Consider the following 24,616-nt stretch of genomic DNA (forward strand, 5'->3'; position numbering starts at 1 on the left):
CACGCAAAACTAGAGCCCTCGCTCCCGAAAGCCTTTTAAAAACAGCACAACCCGAAAACCCCAACGTGAGGAGCGCTACTAAACAAAAAGTTGAAATGGCAAATTCAACGCAAAAGACAAGTAAACTCAAGTCTCGGCCTCGTTGTTCCTCGTATGGGTGTATGTGTGTGTGTGTGTGTGTGAGGGGGAGGATAGCGATGGGCCAGGATGGTTGTGGGTTCATCCAGCTGCCACACCCAATACAAAACGGGCCAGGAAGCTGCTGCTACTGAATGCCAGAATGCCAGAAGCTCGTTCCCCAGAAACAAATCAAATCTGTGCCTGGGAACCCGACTGCTTGATACCCAGTTCTTAGCTCTTAATTTTGTAGTCTTTCAGATATACGAAAAAAAAATCAAATAAAATAGAAAATATCCCTAAAAGGAGGTAACTTCCGATATACTTGTTACATTCTATGTATTTTGCTTCAATAAGGATGACTGTAGAGTGTTCGAAATCCTCACTAATTGATCATACTCCGAATACCCTGTTATGCAGGGGGTATGGGCAATAAAAAATGCAGACTTCATGTACAGCAGCGCGGCACAGAAAATATTGAAGAGCGTGTCCCGGGGCCAGCCAGTCAGCAATGGCGTCGGCGGTGGAGAGGCTGAATGCTGGGATGGATGTGGATGGGGATGGGGATGTGGACGTGGACGTGAATGTAGATGTGCATGCCGAAGGGCCGGACGGGACAACGGCAACGTCGCCGACAACACCACCTTTGTATCTTTCCGCAGACATTCAACACTTTTAAGCTGCAAGAAAAATGTAAAAAGCAACTGCGAGTACGAGTACGAGTACGAGTACTAGTACGAGTATCTGAAAGAAAAGGAAAACAGAGAGAGAGGGAGAGAGAGAAGGAGGGAGCAGGAAGAGAGCTTGCAAAGGATTTCAGCACATTGTTTTTGTAGGATGTGTGTGTTGTTGTACTCGACAATTGTCGGATTGAATGTACACGGCACAGGGGCGATCTGAAAGTTCTCCAAATTTCATATAAGACCCCTCCTATATATATATTTACATATTTACATATTTATAACAGTCCATAGCACGAAAATTATTAAAAATTATATAAAATAGGTGTATAAATCTTCAATGTACTCGTATAAGTACATGTGAACCACAAACCCTGTAAAACATTTTGTCGCTGTGAAGATTTTATTTAAAGTCCACTAACAGGAACAATTCATCAGTGTTTCATTTTCCATGAAAGTTTCCAGATGTTGGTACCTGAAAAACGACATTCAGAGCTCCCAAATTTATAACTCTAGATTTCCTTGTATTTCATAATCAGGAGTGATTCAAGAGCATAATGAAGGACAATCTTCGAAATTGTGTATTTTTATGGATCTTTTTCCATCACACAGTAATGTTCCATATAAGATGGATTCAATTGTGTGCAGGGATTCATTAGAATATAATGAAAAGTTCATTCTTCTATTAAACATCGATTATAAGTATTAAATCAAAAAGCAACTTTTAATGAAAAAAAAAATTACCAAGAACAGCTCCAATTTGTGGCTTTCCATTTTAATTCCACTATAATATGAACATACATTGATTACACAAATGAATCAGCTAGCTAGGATAGAATTACAATACATATATGTATAAATAGTGGCGTTTTCCCCTGAACATACAGTGAGGCGGCAACATAGTCATGTGGATACACAAAGACACGAACCAGGTGCCCCTTTTTCTGCTCACCACTCATTCCATCATTCCGCGAGGCATCTTCAGCAAACAACCACAACACATCCAGCACTTTACTTTTGAATTTTTATTCTGAAATGCGAGACTCAATGACAGCCAACGAGAACGATGCCAGAGGCAGACGAGGCGCACCATCCATATCCATCCCACCTCCCTCCCCAGCGACAACTCAAGCTTTCGCTGCAGCGGTGCCATTGTGGCATAAAAATCACATTGTCAACTTGAAAGCATCTATCAACTCGTTTAATTGATCCTTCTTCCCTTTGTTGCTGCTTCGGTAAGACAATGACGGAGACCAGGCCTCAGATGCATCCAGTCCATATGAAAATATGAAATATGAAGAGTACACTCGTACTACATACATATATGTATGCTTGTAAGTGGTCTCCACACACACACAATTAGTTTATAATTTAAACGTTTTCCCCTTGTGGCCGATAGGAGGTCCATCCGCCCTTCCATGCATCACAACCATGGACATTACAGGAAAATCGGACAGAGTGAATCGGTCAACTATATCGTCAAAAAAAAAAACCAAAAAAAGGACAGAACCAATGCACATGCTTCCTCTCCAACCTTGCGCGTTTTTTGTTAGCCTTCTTAAAGCAACGACAATGAAGAACAGGCAGAAACGACTTTAAGGCCAAAAGGAAAAATAAGCACATAAGTACAAACAATAAAAAAAGCAAAAGCGCTCAAAAAAAATCTAAATAAATAAGACCTGCTCGATTTTCTTAAAACTTTCTGCCGTTTACAGCAGTGGCGGCGGAAGAAATAGGAAGGTGGGGCTATGGGGAAGCCTCCGGAGACCCCAAGGCACGCACACACAGGCCCCAACAACATTAACAAGTACAACAAAAGACACAGCAGCTTGTATATACATACTTACATACATACATACATATGTATGTATATAAAAATAATATATATATTTATGTATATACTATAGATGAGTGTGTGTGTGTGTGTGTGCAGAGTATGTTTGGATGTAGCAGTCGAAGGAACATCTTTTGCGAGCGCAAAATTGCTGTCATGGGTCCGGGTCCCAGATCCAGGTCCAAGTCGAGGTCCAAAAAAGTGATGGTGCTGCCGATGCCTTCAGCCTTTACCATGCCAATTCCAACGTCTTACAGTGGGGACTTTACCCTCCCAAAATCATAAAACCTACGGTATGAAAGGTATAATTTATTGTTTCATTTCGTTTGCCACATCTCCGTTGAATTTCGGTTAAATGTTTTTTAAAAATATGCTTCAATAAAATTGGATATTTCTAGATCGGTAGCTAATTGAGGAGAGATTGAAAAATACATTTTCGAATTATTCGAAATAATCGGGAGAAAAATTCCACTGTACGCCACCGACACCGTCACCGTCACCGCCACCGTTTGTTGCTTCTGCTTCAGCTTCTGCTGACTGCTGTTGCATTATTCATGTTTGGCAGCCAGCCATCGTGCCCCAAACACCGTCGCAGGCCCACTGCGCAGAGTGTGGGGGGAACGTTGACAACACACCACGCCCTCTCAGGCAGCGGCAAATCACAAATCAGCTGAGAGCGCCGCCATTTGCTGCAGAGAGAGCCGCTTCCGTCGAGAGGGAGTGCGAGCGAGCAGGCACTACTCGCATACAGGCCACCGCACACACACACACACACACACAGACGCGCGAACGCAAACGTCTCTCGCACACATACGCTCACACATTCACGGGGAGGTTTTTGAAAAGCAGTTTTCCTGCTGTTTCAGTTCTGAACAAACATTCCCAGTTACGCAGCTCCGTTGACTGGTTGTATATTTTGTATTCGCGCGAGTTAGCTGTGCTGTGAGCTGTGAGCGCACCGCACCGGTTTGAGTGTTCGAGTCGAGTCTGATTCGATTCCGAGTCGAGTTTTATTTCGTAGCTTCGCGTAAGCGGCACCACACTTTAAAACTGTTCCGGCCGCGGAACGCGGTTTTCTTTTTGGTTTGAATTCATTTTGCGGCTAAACATTGCTTCGGTGCCTGCTCCACAAGACGTACAGACCCATCGGGATCGAGCCGCCGGGCAGCTTCTTGTTTTGTTATCAATCTACAACAACAGCAGCAGCAGCAGCAGGAGCAGCAGCAACAGAACAACGACAAAAAACAGAGAAAGAAACTAACAAAAACTAACATTCGTTTGGGGATTGCCCGGCAGTAAAGAGCAAAGCAGAGAAGCCGAACGAGCGCATCCGCCTCTCGAATGCCTTATCAGTAGCACGGATCTAGAACTGCCGTAGGAACACACAGGAGAAGGTCCGACCCCGACCCCAAACCAGGCCCAGAGGCCCAGGCCCAGGGCAAGACCCAGACCCAGGGCAAAAAACCGACCACTACCACTCAATTTGGATTTGGAGTGCCATTCTCGCGCTGTCTCGTAAATTAATGTCATAAATTAATTTGGAACTCTGCCCGTCGTTGACATTGCAACCGGTGTCGGCATCTCGTTGCCGCTGTCGTCCCAACATCTACATTTCGGTTACGCCTGTGCGGTCAGGAACGCGCCCGTTTGGAAGCCATCGTCGTGTCTCCCAATCATCCTACCTGCCGAAAAGTCAAGTGTGAGTGTGTTGTGCGTGCTCGTGTGTGACCCTAATGTTCCTTAAATTACCTTTATGCTGAAAAAAATAGATAAATTAAATAAATAATACCTACAAATATAAAAAGATACGTATTTAAGGTTTTAAATTCGTCATAGTAGATGCATACTCTTGAAGCAGCCTCCTTGCTGACGACGACGCCAACGGCTTGCTTAAGGATATGAATAATATGCAGACAAGGTGTTCTTAAGTGGTTGAACCTTTGGGTGAACAACGCAACGTTCACAGTGTTCTCGACTGCCAAACCGATCGTAAATAAGGCTTTATTTTTTGCCAACAACAATCGCCCACGTCTATGCGACAAGTGTCCAGTGTTCTATCAAGTTCATGTGAATCATAAATACCGTAAATAGCTAAGCGCAGAGGACTACCCAGGACCAACATAGCATCCAAACTTCCTCCGTCGGATAGCCACCAGATAGCAGCGACAGAAGGCGGAAGCAGAAGCAGAAGCCAACGGACTACGAACATACAGTAACAGCAACATACCACGCCAGACAGAAATCATCCTTGGAAATAGACCTCGTGTCATTCCAAAAGACGCACATGGGCGTCTGCACCGAGGAGCGCCCTGTGATGCATTGGGTAAGTTCTCAGCTCGGACCACGATAAGGACCATTCGACTGCACTGCATGTTCACTGCGGCTCAACGATAAGCCTGACAAATTTACGAAGCATTCGGTTTCAACTCATCCTAAGTTGCTTTGAAGTATTTACTTCAGTCAGGTCTTGGGAGCGCTGATTAATTTGTGATTTATCGCGATTCGATCCCGGGTTACTAGGAGTTATCAATGCCAGACCCGACTGAAAGCTAGCTGGGCAGACAGCTTCGGAGACAACGGAAAACAGACGACAGCAAAGGCCAAAGCCATAGCCATAGCCACAGCCACAGCCACAGGCGTTCTATGGCGATAAGAAACCCCTTGCCTTGTGCACTTCGCTTTAAAATATATGTACATATTTCACAGAATTCTCGATCTGTGGGTAGTTTTGTTGTTTTGCAGTTGCTGTGATAGCGATATGGGAGATCAGATTCGATGAGCTTTACATACCCTCCGACTAGGGCACACTTGGGCATATTTGGTACCTACAGCGAATGATATGGTGCACTTTTCATTGTAGCTAATAGTTTGGTCTTTTTGATAACAAAATTGTACATATATACTTTAGTTGATCTATCTTCTGACCAATTCAAATCTAACTGAAAGGGAACAATCTATAATTTACATAGTTTCATCGGTTTTATTATTGATTCCAATCTTGATGGGATGGCAGCTCTTTAATATGATTTTAGTGATGATCTATTTTCCTGTGTTAATGTACACATTCCTCTGCAAATTATTTCAATAATCTCAAGTGGAAACAAACAAGTTTTCTCACAAGGACTTACATATATGGATTAATTAGTATGTTGTAGTTTTATAGCTAGGAATATGATATGGTGATATGATCTAGGTGGTTTCGAAAATTTTGTAGACAGTAAGCATCAAAACTGATGAAGTTGTTTGCATACAGCCGGAATGGATCAAGCTGATCAAGAGAATATTTTCATTATTTATACGGTCGGAAATGCTTCAAAGTTGCATGCAACTCGCCAACATCGTAATACCCTCTGCCAAAGAAAAAAAGAATACAAATATTTCTACTATCTCTAGGATTATGGACCTATTTTTAGAACGACACATAGTCACCTAAAGGATTATCAGTATCATGTTGTGACTCATGCGGGGTGCCAGTCCAATCTGAATTCTTTGCTGGAGCAAAAATGCTGATGATGGCACAACGAAAATTTAGATAAATCTGTTGATGTTTTTTCTTCTGTTTTATATACATAAAATATCTGCACAACCTTCGGGAATGCTACAAACGTTTGAGAAGACATACCGGGTTGCCTAGCTCATATCTCGATCTAATTAATCTCAATCATTATTTTGTAAAATTTTGTATCGTTAGAATCGTTAAGATGTGGCTTTCTAAACTATATTTATCTTTCAATTGCAAAGTTACTTACATCATTTTTGGGGAAACCTTCAAACAATATGATTTTTTAAATGAAAAATTAGAAAAAATAATATAAAAGTGGATAAAAACACGCTATGGACAAATAATATACTTATGAGTAGAATCTAGATTAGCGACGCCATTTATGGGGATAGCAAATATATCCATACCACAACTATTACAACTATTGCAGGCATAGTTCTAAGATGCAGCCGCTGACGTTAGCTCTCATACAGTTTTTTATAGGTATTCATGTTTCGTTATGGATCATAATCCGTTTTAAAAGACAACTTAAAAACTCACTGCATACTATTCAGATTAGGTTTAAATTGCTTCGAATATTTGAAACATCTTCTTCCATTAAAATCGAAAATTCCTACAGCTCCAATAAATAAATCAAATCAAATAGCAACTTCCGTCGGTCTATTAGATCTCCTGGATTTCAAAAAAACCAAATTTCCTGTTCAATTGCGGATGCTTAATATGGATGGGCAACCACGATATTATATTTTGAATATTCTAGGGCTGTGTGCTACGACTGTGTTTCTGGGGGTTCCCAAAAAACGTCATAAACTCTGAGAAAAGTGGATAAAATGTATTTTGAATATAGAATGGAATATATGTACATACATATGTACATGTACTTTTATAAACTTCATTGGAAAGGAAATGCTTTCTTCCCAAGAACATATTTAAAATTCCTTTATTTGTGCACCACCTTTAAAATTCAACTTTCAAAGGTATGGTTTTGATCACCGAATATTCTAATTGGAATATGAGTTTGGCTCAAGGTTTGTGCAGAGTAAGAAATCGGCCTCAAAGAAAATGATTCTTAATAAGAAATATTGTAAGAATGCAGGAGTCGGATACATCAACAAAAGCCTGTAATATAAAAAAGCATCTTCCCAAAAGGATCATTGGATTTCTGTTACGTGCAACGGAGTATTGCACATCTGTTAAACTATATAGTAAGGCCATGCCAGGGATAGTTGTATCAGTACATATATTTTGTTACGTAATTATTACGAGCCCGATTGGCAAAAAATCGAGCCAAAATGGCAATCCGAATCGAGCACAGTGCATGTGAGTTTTGGCATGGGCATCGTTTTCCCCTAAAGGTAACAACGTGTTCCTAAGCAGTGCACAGCAAAATGTTTGTAAATTTCTAAAGAAAAACAAATATCTAGAGGGAAACGCGTTGAGGAAAAATGTGATTCGTACATGCTGCAAGGAAACCTGTCATCCTTCTAACTCTCACTGCGGCGACACCGACAGAGAGAGAGGCAAAGAGGGAGAGAGAGGGGGGCAGTGAAAGAGGGGCGTACGGTCGCATCTATTTTCAACTAATTAATCAAAAATAAGTAAACTGGAGCATCGATGAGTCGTGGCGGGGCTAGGCGAGGCGAGGCGATAAGAGGTGCGATGGGGCGGGACGTGGACGTGGACGTGAGCACAACAGAGTTGCCTGTATGAAATCTTTTGCTTGGCAGAGTGCGACACGATGTCTGATGTCTGATGTCTGGCCTCCGCTCGCGTTCGGTACTTGAGAAATGTTGTACGAGTATGTTTTTCAATGAAAGCACTGCCATCCCATCTCGCTTGGTTGTCCTCAACGTTAGCTCGGGGACGGGGTGGGAAGAGATGGAATGGGATGGAATGGGATGGGAGCTGACTTGGGTTTCCCTCACATGTTAGGGACTCCCAAATGTGCCGCAACGTTTTCTGCGAATAAAGCGGAGAGTCTTTCTTTTAATTGAAACGATCTTTGGCTTTGCCTTTGCCTTTGGCTTTGCCGCAATTCCCATTGAAAATTAAATGCTTCATTTATAAGCCAGCACATCCTTTAATAATTATTTAGTATTTTAGAGCTGGTCCGCCATTCTGAATCCCTTTTCTCCACTGTGCAGCAAACCCATTAACATGTGCATAAATGTGTGTTTATTTTCGTGCAAATTACAGCAGCAGAGCGCAAGATTTCTTGGGCCCGGCGCAAGGGAGAAAAGTCCAACACCACCTGTAGCACATCAGGGGAGCAATCAATGTGGCAGTGCTGCAGGTGCAAATAACAATCACCCATTGTTTCGCACATGCTCCTCATCCTCGTGTCCAGATATTTGTGATCACAGTACAAAGCCATTCGGCAATGCATACGGCACCGAGTCATTTAGAAGGTAAGTCCCATTCAGCCACATCCAATCCGTCCAATCGAAGTCATTGTAAGCCTCTTTGCCAGCTATGAAACCGCCGATCGTGCCACCTTCGAGGACTCCACGGCCAAGTTCTCGATTAGTCGCAGTCGCACGGACTGCACTGAGGTCAGCGACGAGACCACATCGGGCATTTCATTCAAAACGGAACCATTCGGACCACCCAGCAGTCCGGAGTCCACGAACGATAGCAAAAACACGCGCAATCTCGATGATTGTGCTGGCTGTGGGCGGCAAATACAGGTAAGATAATGGTGCTCTAATCTACTAGCTATCAATCAAGCCTCGTTAAGGCCTAGTACTCTTTTCGTGGCCACCAATCAAAAGATAGTTTATAGATGCATTTATAGGGATCCGACTTTTAATGAATTTCTAAAATAATAACAGAGACAGATCAATTTAAAATTCCTATCTGTCAATTATTACACAGTTAATGAAGAAAGCTACTCGATATGACTTTTTCCGTCTGGATTTTCATATACATTGGAACCTAGAACTTGAAAACTGTAAAATCACTATAAAAAATCATTCAAATTCGAAAGCAATTATACGAGTAAATGTAGAAATTTTCTAAATAAAAGCAAAGTGGCTCTAGAGATACGGATCATTTCAGACAAACTGCACCATAAATATCCATCTATAAATAACTATTTATGTTTATAATTTATACCCCCCCTGTAAAACACTACAATAATGCATCATTTTATTCGAAATATGTCATTTATGGAATGTGCCCTGACCTTTCCCCGCAGGATCGTTTCTACCTCTCCGCTGTGGAAAAACGCTGGCACGCCAGCTGCTTGCAGTGCTACGCCTGTCGGCAGCCGCTGGAACGGGAATCCTCATGTTACTCACGTGATGGCAACATTTATTGCAAAAACGATTATTATAGGTAAGTCCGTGGGCCAAAGCCAAAGCCAAAGACGTTCAGTCCATTCAGAGAAGTACTGGCTGGGCACAATTAATACGGGAGAAGCAGAAGCTCCTGGGAATCGAGTGGCGGGCTGGGCTGTGCCGGGGCTAGGGCATGGGTCTGATGAATCAGATAAAGCCCCCGACTGCATGCCAAGACATTGACTAGAAAATGATTTCCAAACACGCGAATGAAATATTTATGCATGCAGCTTTTCCGAAAGCCGCCAAGCCCGTCATTGTTTTGCTCCACTGTGCGAAGGCTGAGCGAGTGCCAACGCGAACGCGAACGTGAACGCGAATTCGAATGCGAGAAGAAGCAGACCGCATCGGAGATCCGATACCAGCGGACCGGGCGGCTCCGCTCCTCCGCCTGACCTGGCTGGATGGGCCTGCGTGTGTTCTGCTGCTTGCATTCCGCCGCATTCTCAAGAACGCTCGCTCACCTCGCTGCGGCGCACGCTAGCCTTAGACCAAGACCACGATGAAGACGAAGACGTCGACGTAGACGTGGACGTGGACGTGGATCGAGGCGGATTGGGTTGACAATCTTCGCTTGGGTGGGTTCCGGTGTCGCCCCCTTCGCACTGCCTAAAAAAGGAAGCTGCAATGGAGCTATTTCACGCGCCGCAACCATCACGCGAGAACGGTGCATGTGCATTAACAAAATGAAACAGAAACAGGTTATAATTATTCCAAAATATACTCAGTGCGAGTTTACAAAAGATTCTTCAACTGTGTGGCAGATAGAGAGGGACAGAAGGCCTCGCAACACCTGCTTGCCCCAGCGTAAATCAAAAAGTGTATCATTCACGCCGCGCGATGATGAGCAGCGAAAATGTTCAACTTTGCCTTCTTCCCAGGCGCAAACATAAATCCAATGCAAGTCACGCTCGTCACTCGTATTTCCTCTCAAATGATTCTTGTGACATTTATTACCGCTCCATATTTCAAAATACCCAGCATCGTAGTCGGATTGGGAGTCGCAGGCGGAGCCAGTGTCAGTGTCACTCTGTTGGCAAGTGCGGCTGGTCCCTATCGATGGTGCTGGGTCTGGGTCTGGGTCTGGATCTGGATCGGGGGTCTGGTCTGCTGTAGCTCTGCTCATGTCCGGGTATTCGGATCTGTGTCGGTGTCGGTGTCGGTATCGGTGTGTTTGTGTCTGTGTGTCAGTGTCTGTGGCTGATCCCCCCATTGCAATCAGCGCAACGGAGCCGCCGCGCTCCGCTGGCACGCACACAGGCACGGCACTCTAGCACACAAACCGATGCGGGTCGGATCTGTCAGCTTGTGTTCCGTGAATGCCGGGAGTGGGAGGATGGGGATGCGCTTGGCGGTCGCCATGTCATGTCGTACACAATCCATTCCGCCGTAATGTTTCATTTCGTTTCATTCCGGCGGCTTTTGCCGCCACTGCCGCTGCCACAAACTGCCGTCGCTTCTGCTGCTGCTGCTGCTGCTGCTAGTCATTATCAATCAAATCGAATACCGCGCTCGCAGCCCCTCCTCTGCAATCTACAAGCGCACACTCGCTCTTGATTTATACTGCAGATGTCAAATATGACAACGGTGGCTCCCGGATGGAGGGGACGAGTGGCGGGGAAGGGCGACAGAAGCGAATTTATGCCCTATGCACCGTTAACTCTATGTAAATCTTGTGGGTGTTTGAGTTTCGGGTCGCGAGCCTGTCGGGTGAGTCGGGCGTGTCGGGCGTGTCGGGCTGTGAATCGAAACTCTAACAAAAAAGAGATCCGGCGCATCCAATGAAATAAATTCATGTTTGGTCGCAATGAAAAGCAAATATTTTCCACCAAAAACACGACGGCTGGATGAGAGGAAATAAAATATCCGCTACAAGTGGACGTGTGTGCTTCCAACCTTTCAAAACGATATATATTTACACACATCATTTTAATTACATCGAAGGCTCATCAATTGACTTGTAACAAGCTGTTTACCTCATCGATGTGCCTCCTGTGAATGGTTTTTAATTAGAGATGATGGGATTTGTCCTTTGAAAAGGACTTACAAGTCATTTCCTTATATGAAAATATACAAAACAAGAATATATTCGTGAATGGGCCAAAACGTTTTTATCCATTAATTTTGTATTTCTTCTCGCGAAAATAGGTGTATTTCCCATTGAGTTTTTTGACTTTTTTCAGTACTTGTGGACAGTACAGGTCGTCAGCAAAAATGTAGAATAATTTATTGATTCAATGACTACAAATATTCAGTAAAACGAACTTTGAAGCGTCGATGATTGCGCACCCTTGAAGTTCGAAGAGTAGAATATGTTAGTTTACCTTATTCTCTTCATTAGATGATATAGAATCGATTTGTGTGTTTCCCAAAAAATCTGATTTATTGACCAGTTATTTCTATAATTTTTTCATCTATAATTTAAAGTGATCCGATTTCCACTTCAGACAGTAAAATATTTTTGACCATTTCATTCATTATACAAAAAGAATGGTAGATTGTAATGCCAAGTACTTACGAAAGATTGTAATGATCTAACTGAAACCACTTTTTGGACAAGAACTTGGCCATTAAGGAAGCCTCAACTATCGATATCACACCACATTTTTAAAACAAAGGACTATAAAAAACAATACAAAGCATGATCTATTTTTTATTTCCCCGAATCTAATCAATACAGTGCAAACGTCAAACTCCACCATTCATCTTGTAGATTTGCGAATTATCTTAGTCTTCCAGTGAATTTCCCGCCCCCATCCACAGGCTGTTTGTTTCGGTGCCAATTTTCGGAAAGCCCCCGGTGTGGACTTACAAAAATATCCGATAAGCCCGTAACATATGTTAACCCAGCTACTGGTTACTTAGAGTCGTTCGACGACTGCGCTAGATCATAGCATGGGGATACTCGTGCATATAAAAGACATACATACATATATACATACACACGGGGAACTAATGTTTTTGTATCTCACTAATCTCGTCATCAAAACACATGTTTGCCACTGGTTCCGCCTCCTCGGCCAGCACTCCAACTGCCGAACTGGCGCACTGCCGGCACTAGGATGGTATTCTGACTGGGCCTGAGAGCCGTTCATAATTCTGTTGCTTATGTTTTAAGCTCTCAAGCAAAGCAAATAATTGGATTGTTGTGGATTATACGACACCGTTGGCTTCTGATGCTGTTGCAGTTGCAACATTGCCGCTGTGGCCATGGTAGACCATGTAGGTTCCACCATTGTCCCAGACCAGAGCCCCTCTCAGGGGTGACATTTTACAATCGGGCAATGTACCTGTTTGGCTTGGCAATTCTCGTTTTTCCGCCAGTCGGTAGAAGCGGGACGAAGGAGTGCAAAGTGTATGCTGTCACCTCATTTCTGCATATTTCTTATCCCTGGCTGTGGCTGCTGCTGCTGCTGCTGCGACTGTCTATCGTGATAATGTTGTGCTGATTGTACAACGGATAAGACCAGGCGAGCCAGCGAGTGGGTATCAGATTGGGCCGCTTAGTACGGGCCGACCAGGAGGCTTCTTGGGCAGCCATAAACAGTGTTTCGGACCGGGTGTACAGTGTCATAATTTTAATTTTATGTGGCCCGTCGTAGCACCGGGCCCGGTCGGAAGAGCAGGAGAGCAGGAAAGAGACTGGAATTGGCTTCGTTATCACTGAAAGTGTGTGTCAAAAGGCTTTGCTTCAGTGCAATTTCTGTGGCCAGGGAAATGTCTTAATCAGCGACCAGGGATGCGCCCTGCTCCGGCCGCCCCACTGGTGACCACAAAAGTAGGCAAGTGGAAGAAAAAGTTTGGCATAAAATGTTTACAGTTTTAAAAGTCAGCGAAGCGCGACCATTTAATTGTGGCCAGTGAGCAAGAGTCTGACTCGGGCACCGAATTTATGGCCCCTCTGAAATCGCGGGTTATGCAATAAAATAATTTCTTCTCTCAGCTCGGCCTGCCAGTCAGTCAGCCAGGCAGCTGGAGCTCCAAGCTAGAATCATAGAAAGTATAACGAATATATTAAACGAAAGCGTACCAGGGAAGCCTCAGAAAAAAACCATCTGCGTGATGGAAACTAAAATCTACAAGAAACCAAAAACTCCGGACCAGAACCGGCCTGAAGAAACCAACATTCAAGGGATTGGATTCAATCTCACGTTGGGTTTTTATGTTCTAGTCGCCGCCCCCAACGGTAGGCATCGCTTCGGCCCAGCCCTGCCTCAGTGTCTGTCTGTGGCCTCATCAAAGAGTTGAGCAAAAGTTTAATTTGATGACGGTGGAAAGAGCATGCAACCAGTTCAGACCCACGGAAAAGGCTGAGAAAGAGCGCAGTATTTATTTTTTATGAGCACTTGTCAGCGACCTCATGTAGCGCCACTCTGTCGTTCGGGAACCACCAAACCACCGTGGGCACACAACCAGTGAAACTGTCCGATCAGAAAAGCCGCAACAAAACAGTATCTGGGGGGAAAAACTTGACAGATATGTAGTTTCATAAAGGTAAATTATTTACATAATTTTTAAATTAAATATATGGAGTTTTGGTTTTCAGATTTGTAGTTGGTTGTAGTGTCTCTCGATTAGGATTGCAGCATTTTTATTTGCAAGCGAAATCTTTAAATTCACCCACTGTGCTCTCGGCTGGTTCTGAAAGGTGCCTGCACTCCTCCATGTCTGATCCGGAGGTCGCTCGCTCTGCTGCACAATGCTCTAAGTTTCAGTTACCGCCTGGACACTCGGTCGACAAGGTGTGGAGGGCTTAGAAGAAGAGCTGATATAAGCACAGGGGCAGCGCGATAATTAAAATGTTTAATGGGCATCTTAAAAAATCATTTTACGCCGAATTTATGCGACGGAGAGCCCAGACCCCGACAGACAGACCTATAGGCAGAAGGGGGGGGAGGCACCAGCGGTCCGTTCCAGCGTCAGCCGACTAACAATGGGGCGCTAATCTAATCTGCTTGCCTATAAAATTATAGACAGAATCCCATTGAGCATGGGCTTGCGTTTCTTGGAAGCCGGAAAAGTCCTATTAAAGAACGCTTAGAAATGCAAATGTAAATGTTAATGAAACTATTAAGAGCAGCGTTGGAGTTGGGCTAAGTTGTGGTCTTAAGAAGGGGTAGTTGGTGGTAGGCACTGGTAGCGGTATCGGCTTGTGGTCTAAGCGGCAGCCTACCGTACGCACAGTCCAATAGACAGCAATCCAAACTAATTTTCCAGCGCATTTAACACGTAAAAAACACAAATCATCCACAGAAAACTAGTCGATCGGCTGATACGAGTGGTGTGTAGTCACAACAAAACCAAACCCCAAAATAAAAATAAAAATGCAAATACTCGTAATTATTGTATACGTTTAGGCAGACGCCGGACGAGGGCCTAGAATCGAATTATCACCATGGGACGTCATCGTCGGCAAAGCCCAGAGTGCGAGGCCGAGGAAGACACAGGGGGAGAGGCATGGGCAGAGGTAGGAGCTGCTCGTTGCGCTCTCACGAAACCCGGCAGCGAAAATTTGGCGAATTCCGTGAACGGGGAAGGTTGGGTCGGGCTGATGTTGCTCCTGAAGCTGGTGGTGGCGTCTGGGAAATCCGCTGCAGCTCAGTTGTTTCTATTGTTGTTGTCATTGTTGTTGTTTCGGTATACTCGAACATACACTCGTACACGTGTAATCGGAAGAGCCAGACCCAGCGGGTGGCACTTGAGACTTCATCGCGCAATCCCGATCCCTGTGCGCGTTACAAATGCTCTCACGTTACAAAACGTGGCCAGGGGGACGGGAACGCCCTGCCTGTCCTCGTTTTCAGCCGTATCCCGGCCCTCTCTCAGCGTCCAGTCGGACCACACGTCGGTTTACACTTCGGTGTGCACAGCGCTCCGCTCTGTAAGCATGTATGGATTTCCGCCCTCCAAACAGAGCCCGCCCGATCCGTCTCTTTAGGGTTTCAGCCCATCCATCGCTATCATGGGGTCGAGTCGTCGGGGCATCGAGTGGCCGCGAGTGGCCCGAGTGCAACGCTGCGCCACTTGGCCACGATTCCATTCAGCTGTTATCATGGCAGCCTCCAGTAGCCCATCTCCTCCCTGCGCGATTTAATCTATTTGCGTAATCAAAGGAAAGACTTGACTTTTTACTGTTTGCCGTGAAACAACATTAAATATGAGCCAGAGCCAGCAAGAGCTATACTGGGGACGGGACGTGGACGTGGACGTGGCTATCGTGTTGTATCAGCGTTGATGATCAGCAGTTCCCGCACATGCACACATGTCCATACGAGTACGAGGCGTCACAAGCGGGGCTACGCCTTCTTTACACTCTTTTCGGGGCAGAGCGAAACAAGTGCAGCGTCACCAGGATGCTGAACGAAGCGATGCAATGCGATGCGATGCGGTTATCTCGCAGAGGTAGGACAGAGGGCCTTGTCGGGGATTGATGGGCGCCGTGTGGTTGGATACAGTAGTGTTTTGCCAGAAGCCGAAGCGGAGACAAGTGCATATCCGCATCACAAAGCTTTCGATGCGGTTGTGTTTGAGGTTGGTGGTTAGTTAGTTTTGGCTAGAGAGCGAGGCTAAAACTGGAACTGGGAACGATAGCGGGACCGGAGCGAAGCGACCATAGTGTTGTCCGCATCCAGAATGTGTGTGAGAGTATCAGATTTCGAGCCCTCGAAAACATAATCATATATTAGGCGTTGTCACTTTGACATTTCGCCTGCTCTTTTACATGGCAATAATCATAATTCATTTTTCTCTCGCTCCCCAGCCGGCCGGTCTCTCGGCTTTAGGGCGCAGGAGGGCGTGTCAGGACGGTGGAGCCCATGAAATAAAATGCTGTGGAATGAACTCTGCTGAAGCTGACGCTGACGCTGAAGCTGTACGGGTAGTCTGAAACAGTTTTATGAGTTGGTAGCAGGGACTCCGCCGCGCCGCGCCGCTCCTCGTCGCCGTACCCGTAGTCTGCCGTAGCTGCCTGCATCCATGTTTAATATTATTTATGGGGCTCGCGTCTCCCGCAGCAGTACAAGGTACATACATATAAGTATGTACATCTGCATACATGTACATACGTACATGTGCGGCCTGAAGAACGAATCCGAGTGAAAGATCGGGTGAGAGTCGCCGTCGTCGCGACTCGTGTAGCGACAAGATGTGCGACAAGGCGAAATGACAAAAATCTCGGCGTCACATCCCAAATAATATTCAAGAAAATGAAAACACAGATGGAGAGTGGGAACTGGAACGGGAACGGGAATGGAGACGGGAAAGGCAACAGGAACGGGAACGGGAATGGGAGCGAGGGCCTGTCTTGAAGTACGCTCTACGAGCATATGAGTATGATAAATTTATATGGAATTGTTTTGGTGTCTACATTGGGTGTTTTATTTTTGCCAGGAGCCATCTAGCACTCCAAAATGTGAGAATGAGTATGTTGAGCGAAGTTGAAACTGAAGTGAAATGCGCCAATTATTTTGATTAATGTCAAAGAAATCGCGTGTCTTGCGCATTTGATGTTGCATTTCCTTTCCCCTCTGCCGCCAGGAAAAAGGCTGCCTGCCACAGTCATCCGTAATGCGGGCCCCGCTCGTCAATTTTGGCACGAAACCAGCAACTCCCCAATGATTATGGTGTTGCTGGTAATCTTTGATCTGTCATTTGCGAAAGTGAAAACAGTAGCCAGGCCACAGATCGAAGCCCAAAAACGAAAACGAAAATGAAGACGAAGACGCAGGCGTACACGATGACGATGTCGATGATGAGTAGGCGTTTGAGTTTGAGTTCGACTTTGAGGGCCACTCATTGTTGGGACTTGGTCTGATCCGTCTGGGTGCCCGTGTCCGTGATTACGGGGACAGCAGACAGTAGCCGCAGCTTCCTGCCAAACATATTATTAGTTATGAAATTATAATTCTGTTGGGGAAGCCGACATAAATATACTTAGCATGATTTTTATAAATATCATGCCGAATAATTGTATCGAGTTGCCGGGTCGGGGTGTGCGGAGGAGTACAATATACAATACGTTGGTAACTTTCGTGGTTTTGCCAATTCCCATAGAATATAGAGGATTAATTCTAACAAATATGAATACATTATTTTCTTACAGTTTTTTCGGTACTCGCCGTTGCTCCCGCTGTCTGGCTTCCATCAGCTCCAATGAGCTAGTGATGCGCGCACGGAACCTGGTCTTTCATGTGAATTGCTTCTGCTGCACGGTCTGCCACACGCCCCTCACCAAGGGCGACCAGTACGGCATCATCGATGCACTCATATACTGCAGGTAAGCTTCACTTGGCCGCTAGACCGCCTTGCTTTATACGCCAATAACACTTGATTGTCCAACAGAACCCACTACAGCATAGCGAGGGAGGGAGACGCCGCATCGTCCAGCATGAGTGCCACGTATCCATACAGCTCGCAGTTCGGCTCGCCGCACAATGACTCGTCGAGCCCACACTCGGATCCAAGTCGGAGTATTGTTCCTACGGGCATCTTTGTGCCCACATCACATGTCATCACCGGGTTGCCGCAGCCGGCGCGACAGAAGGGCAGGCCGCGCAAGCGCAAGCCCAAGGACATCGAGGCGTTCACCGCGAATATAGGTATGTTGGCTATGGTAGGCCATAGGTTGTAAATTCCGAACTGTTTCGAGGTACGAGTGGGGGCCATAAAAGTAGCAGCATGCAGCGTGCAACATGCAGTCCCGGTCTTTATGGCCACTGGAGCTGGATATTGGCGCCATTGAGGCATTAGCAATGGCAGAAGCAGCTTTTATGGGTCTTCGTCATAAAACTCGGAAGGAGCTGTAAAAGTCTACAAGAGTTTCTGGATTGATTGCAGATCTCAACACTGAATACGTGGACTTTGGCCGAGGATCGCACATGGGCTCCTCGTCGCGCACCAAGCGCATGCGCACCTCGTTCAAGCACCACCAGCTGCGCACCATGAAGTCCTACTTTGCCATCAATCACAATCCCGATGCCAAGGATCTGAAGCAGTTGTCGCAGAAAACGGGTTTACCAAAGAGAGTCCTACAGGTGAGTTGGCGCAGCACCACCTGATGACAGTTTCACATTTGCAACGCTTCACATTCCTAGGTCTGGTTTCAAAATGCCCGGGCCAAATGGCGCCGCATGATGATGAAGCAGGATGGCAGTGGCATGCTAGAGAAAGGAGACGGCACCCTGGACCTGGACAGCATCTCGGTTCATAGTCCAACATCATTTATAATGGGCGGACCCAATAGTACGCCGCCCCACAACATGGACTAACATCTGCTCAGGGAAAATGGGAACGATGCTGCCTTCAACATGGAGCTCGTGGGCCTCCGCCAAAGCTGCCCCTGTCCCAGTCCCTATCCCTGTCCCTGTGCCGGTTCCTTCCGGGAACAAAGCCTATTGGTGGACCTGTTGAGTGGCAGTGACAATTAGATCGTGTGGGACCCGAATCGGAAAAGTCCACGCATGGATGCATGGACATACCACATTCAAAACTTCAAATATACTACCCCTAGAGAATGTTGTTAGACAAGCTAGCTAGCTGCCTGCCTAGCTGTTGAAAAGCGTATAACTTATGTATTTTTGTAGTCGCTTCTAGCTCGTTGCCAGCACTAAATATTGACTGGGTTTCAGACGACAGCTCTCAGCTCTCAGCCATGACATGACTGCTCCAAGGCTTTCGGTAGTTGGTATTTTTGCGCTGCAGGTCATCCCCGTGTTGTTTCTATTTCTATCGTTCATTTGTAAATATGTACTGAAACCTTATAGCATATGTACTGGCTTAGACACCGGATATTGTTAATATATTAATATTATTTATAGCGTACACTTCATCACATATGTATATAAAATGCATATATCTATATACATATGCCCACAAATATGCATAATATATATTTATATGTATTTAATATTTATTGCCCAAATTTAAATAGTTAGAGATGAATTTAGTTTAGCGAGAAGCGGTCTATAAAATATAGTGCATATATCGTACTAGTAGAATAACTGTACTATATTGTACTTTACAAGCTTCAAACGCGATGAAAGTTATGAAAGCAATGACATATAACCGAAGCAAAGTGAGCAACAAGAGATTTGTACTTACAAATAGTTAACCATAAGTCGTACCATAGAAGCCAAATAAAAATTATTAAAACAATCGAAGATACATATGCACTTGTTGAATCTAATCTAATATCTAACACTGGATCACTACTTTGATGGAACATTTTTTGAATGGAAGATCATTTGGCCTTTGTGTGCTAAGGCCGTGACAGGCAAGTACTCATAAAATGTATTTGCTCTTAGTTATGTATGTACCACGTACTTGAAGAGTAATTAAAGTGAGCTTTAGCAAATTGAAATTTTCCAATCAATTCCGACCCACAAAAAATGGAAATATTGGTCCGGACAAGGTGGGAGTCAAACTAGTACGTACATTTATTTTATGTCGCTGAATCCGAGGTTCATTTTTGCAGAATAACTTGATCTTGAATGCTTTTGAATAAGTTATATATTCAGTAATCCATGCTACTGCGACCGGACTATGCAGAGTCAATGCTTTTTCTGGTCCACTCATCGATTCGGTGCTACAATAGGCTCAGGGATAAAGGTAATAAAGCTGATCATCTGGTATTGAACAATTGGAATACCCATCTTTACCCTTATCTATGGGCTCAAAATCCAACACATTTTTAAACTAGAGATTAAATCACAGCAATGAGAAAACAATTTGTTACCACATGTGAAAAATAATTTATTACAAAACATTACAACTTAATTGAGAGTGAGATTGAGAGTGCTTTCTTACTTGCAGCTTCACTTCACAACTTCACAACTAGAATAATCAATCTCAGTTCATGCAGCTGTTAATATGCCAGAAAAATATATATGCGTGTATAATTTAGATTCGTTACATTCAAATAATTAATATAAAAGATCGATTTTTCTAATACAAGGGGTTTGTTAGCGTTTTTTTTTTGTTTTTTTTTTTGTACTTATTTCTTGTGTTATAACACAAGAAGAAATGTCTTTTATAACTGTCATGAACAATTTCAAGTAGCTTAGAATGCGTAGAGCTAAGTTGCTTAACGAGCGCAGATAAGGCAAATTTTATAAACAATTCAAGGCGCTAAAAATCCTTCAACTTCGCTATCGATGATGTTGCGCTCGCTCTATCGACCCTGCTTTTGGTCTCTACGTTTGTGACACTTTGTAAAACACAGATGTAACAGCTCTATGGTTAAGCAGTCCAGCTTCACTATGTGCATTTTAGTTGGGACTAGTTAAGGATTAATTCAACTAGGAATTTCTAAGCATATGTAGTATGTTCTTGTTATGTTTGTGTGTACGAGTATGGGTGTGGTTTACATTTGTGAGTGTTAAGTGTGTTAAGATTAAATACATTTATACCTAGAGAGCATGTATTGCCGGTTGCAATGAGCACTATTTAGCTGCTGTTCTTGACGCCCAAAAAGGCAGAACTATCCCCGCCAATTCCTTCCCCCTGCTGCCCTGCGGCGTCATCACAGGCAGTTGGACTATTTGTCACAGCGGCCATGGCCTCACGGCGCTGACGCTTCATCTCCAGTAATTGCTTCCTCTGGGCTTCTCGTCGCAGTGCTGCTATCGAATTCGCAGCAGTGGATTTCGATCCATTCGCACTCGCGATTTTTGTCGATCCGGCAGTTTTCGCTTTAAAAAGTCCCGTTTTCGTCGATTTTATCGTTTTAGACACCGTCTCCACCGCGGGCGGTTCAGCTGTGGCCTGGAATAACCCACACAAATGGTTATAGTGAATAAGATGCTCATTTTTTAGTACCCACCTTCCAATCATTCATTTTAAGCTGATCAATATCGGCAAATATGGAATCAACCTGGGTCACCTGTAAATAAACCATGTCCCAGAATCCTTGCAAGTCGTCGACTGTTGTGGGGAACGCATCCTCTGGAGAGGGATTTAAATTGTTGTGACATAGGCCTGTAAACCAGAAATAAGCGAAATTAATTGTACACTAATGAGTAAGTAGCTGTTGATCACGCACCCTCAAATTGTTTCATTTTCTTCGAGGCCAGAAGACGGGCCTTCCCAGAGGCAGCCCGTAGCAATCCAAAGGTGTCCTCTGTGATATCAGGATTATTCTGCGGAAATTTATATTTCATATTGTTAACAAACGAACAACTCCATTAAATATCAGGTAGGTCTCTTACAGCCAAGGCATCTATGTACTTTTCAGCAAGAGCGGCCAGCGCTAACAGACGATCCTGTTCGCCTTTGAGTATTTTAAGAAAATGATTTCCATCCTTTTCCATTTGGGGGGCTGTAATAATTTTGGTGATCCCAATATACTGCTCAGAATCCAATTGGGCAAATTTTACGGGCTCGTGGTCAACAACATCGATTGGAGCTGGTGCCGACAGTGGTTCCTCTGTGGCCAGATTCACCTCTGAGGCACCTAAGGACCGAGGTACACTTCGCTTCGGCGATACCGTGGGTAACTGGGCACGGAACTCATGACTTAGGTGCCTGAATACAGGCAAGTCCACTTCACCGTTTTTGCCTGACAAAGGCTCTATCTGTCTCGGCGATACAGCCTGGGAGCAATTATTGTGCAGCTTTTTCCGGAATTCTCCGTAGTCCTTGCTGGGAGAAAGCTGTTTAAATTTTCGCGCCAACTCTGAGTTTTGCGGGCACTCCACTTCAAGCTGATATTTTGACGTCCACGCTGAAGATGGTGAATTGGCCCGGCCATGTTTCTTGGGGCTGTAGAATCCTTGGGTCAAAGCACTCGCGCCGTATAGGCGCTCAACACGCGACTTTATGAAGCTGCTAGTTGAGCCATTCGTACCACTGCTGCTTCCATTGGCACTGCCATTACATTGGGCGATACCAGAATCTGCTCCATTCTCCGGACCGTGCCCCTTATTATTGTTGCTCGCCTCGACCAGGCTGTACTTGCTGGGCGTGCAGGGCTGAGTGATGAGCGGCATGCTATTGAGAACTGGGGCCGCCAGGGAATTATTGCGCTTGCAATACTGCAGACTACTGGTGGAGGGGCGGATGGGCGAGACCTCACGCGACTTATTTATGTCTTGACGAATCTTCGAGTCGTAGGTGGTTAGATTGGAGTATCCGTTGACGCTGCAGGCCAAGTTCAAGTAGCTAGGCTTTTTCTCAGCTGCGGCGGTGGCGGTGGCGGTGACAATGGAAGAGGCTTCAGCGCAAGCATCGATGTCAACATCGACGCCTGCAGCGTTCGGCTCATTGGCGGGTTCGACGGCAACAGGTGACAGCACCATACGCACCAAGCCCGTCCCGGGATCTACAAAGGCGGTCGTAGTGTACTGTAACTGCTGCGGCGATCGCAGAATGCAGCGTTCACGAAGGTTAGCTGTGAACTCGCGTGTTATGTCCTTCACAGAAAGCGGCGTTGGAAAGTTTAGGCTGCCACTGGTATCTGCAATATGTCATAGAAAAAAGATTCAGAGTTAGTCTCTTTTGGCCAATCAAGTCGCGAACGAACGCAAGCAAAGGAACAAAAAATACAGCAAAGAGCAGGCAGAAGTAGTTGAAACGCAAAACAAAAGGAAAACCAATAAATAAATTCGAGGCAGCATTCTGATTGAGGTTAGGTTCGGCAGCAACCCACATATCATATACCATATACCTGATATATCGGAAGAGTCCGCATCTACATCGAGTGAACAGCTGCCAATGGAGTCCAAGCTGCGATCCATGGGAACTTTGGCTTTGAGTTATGGAATCTGTGTACTGTGGGAGCCTTCACAATTCTAAAATTTGTGGGGAATAATATAACAGATTGACTTCCGGAAGCCGGGCTACACAGACCAGGCAAACGCTCGCTATCTTGCTCACAACCAAATTAACGCCCATTTCTAATTTACTGAGCTGTGCACTCGGAACAGCGCTACGCCCCGAAGAGAAATGCAATTATTTGTGTAATCGTTGAAACAAAGCACAAGCACTTGGTTGGTGTTGGTGGTTGGCCGAGACACAGCCCGGGCACCGCGAACGAGGGCGGTGGCAATTATTTGCCATTTATGCAAAGCGGAAACTCGACGGACTACTGATCGTTGCGATCGCTCTTTTTGGGCACCAGACTGCTGCGACAAATGACCGAGCTGTGACTGTGTTGGGGTCTCGAGGGCAACAATATCAAGCTGAAGATCAATGGAAACGACTCTTGGTTTAGCTGCTCTCCAGTTTCGTGCCGTCCATATGAACGTATGGATGTATGCATGCACACATTGTTGCGTTGCTGCCGCGATCGACAGCTTAGAAGATGGGAGCAGCTCTAACGGCACTGTCATCTACAATTCCAGTTCCGCTTTGCTAACTTTTTGCCGTTGCTTCGACACTCCGTTCCGTTGTCTTGTTGTTGGAACTGAACTAATAATTGGCACCGAAAATCAACTCGGCCTCAAACCGACACAGACGCAGACGGAGTAATGTACATACAACGGACATACTCACACAACTATTTATAATCCGGCACAACGGAGAAGACGGGAAAGGCGAACGCAACAGAAAACATGACGATGATGATGTCGCCTGGTATTTGGAGTTTGCAACCAACACAAGGCGACAGAAACAAAAATGAGACAGACGGAGCACTCACACGCAATATGTTCTATTTTAGTCGCTAATATGTATTATAATGACCTTACAAAGCCAACGCAGTGGAAGCTCCTGGTGTAGAAGTCAATTCCCTCCAGTTGAATTTATTGGAAAAATATGGAAAATTGCGGATGAAAACACTTTCGTACAGTGTGACCGCGGATTGGTTAATAAAGTATGCCCGTCCGACCCGAACTTAGCCCACTTTGCCCCCCTCTATTTAAACAGTGTTTCCACTGTGTTTCCTTGAGCTAAACTGCGAAATAAAATATTTTTGTAAATTTTCCTTCCTATCCTTCCTCATTAATTACAAAAACCTCACCATATCTCTCACCTCTTAAAGGTTAATTATTTTCGTGGAGTGTATTTTAATACCCACTGGTCGACAATGGGTTAATTGTTCTCTGGCCATGATCAAGTCAAATTCGTCGATTTTGATATTCGATTTGATATATGTAGCTATGCAGGACCCTCAACCTGAACGCAATTTTCATTCGATTGATGATTTAATTTT

The 24,616-nt window shown here is 44.9% G+C and overlaps 2 protein-coding genes across 6 annotated transcripts; one reads left to right on the forward strand and one right to left on the reverse strand.

Annotated features, from left to right (window-relative positions):
- Window positions 1-3,494: 3,494 nt before the first annotated feature.
- Window positions 3,495-19,634, forward strand: ap (apterous). Of its 2 annotated transcripts, none has more exons than XM_004444370.3 (8): window positions 3,495-4,954; window positions 8,333-8,541; window positions 8,604-8,820; window positions 9,330-9,469; window positions 17,573-17,746; window positions 17,812-18,068; window positions 18,307-18,503; window positions 18,564-19,634. In XM_004444370.3, exons 1-8 carry the CDS (start codon window positions 4,916-4,918, stop codon window positions 18,735-18,737), a joined length of 1,407 nt encoding a protein of 468 aa, XP_004444427.2. In that variant the 5' UTR covers window positions 3,495-4,915; the 3' UTR covers window positions 18,738-19,634. The 2 variants fall into 2 exon arrangements, with proteins under 2 accessions (XP_004444427.2, XP_001361667.1); XM_001361630.4 differs by having other exon boundaries at window positions 3,496-4,954; window positions 8,330-8,541.
- Window positions 19,635-20,199: 565 nt separating this feature from the next.
- On the reverse strand, window positions 20,200-24,285 carry vlc (disks large-associated protein 2). Of its 4 annotated transcripts, none has more exons than XM_001361631.5 (5): window positions 23,132-23,883; window positions 21,675-22,921; window positions 21,509-21,605; window positions 21,290-21,444; window positions 20,200-21,231 (listed from the first exon to the last, which is right to left on the reverse strand). In XM_001361631.5, the coding sequence occupies exons 1-5, from the start codon at window positions 23,199-23,201 to the stop codon at window positions 20,914-20,916; spliced, it is 1,887 nt and encodes a 628-aa protein (XP_001361668.3). In that variant the 5' UTR covers window positions 23,202-23,883; the 3' UTR covers window positions 20,200-20,913. The 4 variants fall into 4 exon arrangements, with proteins under 4 accessions (XP_001361668.3, XP_015040500.2, XP_015040501.2 ...); XM_015185014.2 differs by lacking the exon at window positions 23,132-23,883 and adding an exon at window positions 24,148-24,285 and having other exon boundaries at window positions 20,623-21,231; XM_015185015.2 differs by lacking the exon at window positions 23,132-23,883 and adding an exon at window positions 24,153-24,282 and having other exon boundaries at window positions 20,623-21,231.
- Between the last annotated feature and the right edge of the window lie 331 nt (window positions 24,286-24,616).

The sequence above is a fragment of the Drosophila pseudoobscura genome, chromosome 3, assembly GCF_009870125.1.
Source record: "Drosophila pseudoobscura strain MV-25-SWS-2005 chromosome 3, UCI_Dpse_MV25, whole genome shotgun sequence".
NCBI classification, from domain to species: Eukaryota; Metazoa; Arthropoda; class Insecta; order Diptera; family Drosophilidae; genus Drosophila; species Drosophila pseudoobscura.

Coding starts and splice junctions, on each gene's coding strand:
- ap (XM_001361630.4), top strand. CDS start 4,916: ATGGGCGTCTGCACCGAGGAGCGCCCTGTGATGCATTGG. Junction 4,955..8,329: donor AGCGCCCTGTGATGCATTGG/GTAAGTTCTCAG, acceptor TGCAAATTACAG/CAGCAGAGCGCAAGATTTCT. Junction 17,747..17,811: donor GATGCACTCATATACTGCAG/GTAAGCTTCACT, acceptor ATTGTCCAACAG/AACCCACTACAGCATAGCGA.
- vlc (XM_001361631.5), bottom strand. CDS start 23,201: ATGGATCGCAGCTTGGACTCCATTGGCAGCTGTTCACTCGATGTAGAT. Junction 22,922..23,131: donor GGACTCTTCCGATATATCAG/GTATATGGTATA, acceptor GACATATTGCAG/ATACCAGTGGCAGCCTAAAC. Junction 21,232..21,289: donor TTAAAATGAATGATTGGAAG/GTGGGTACTAAA, acceptor GGGTTATTCCAG/GCCACAGCTGAACCGCCCGC.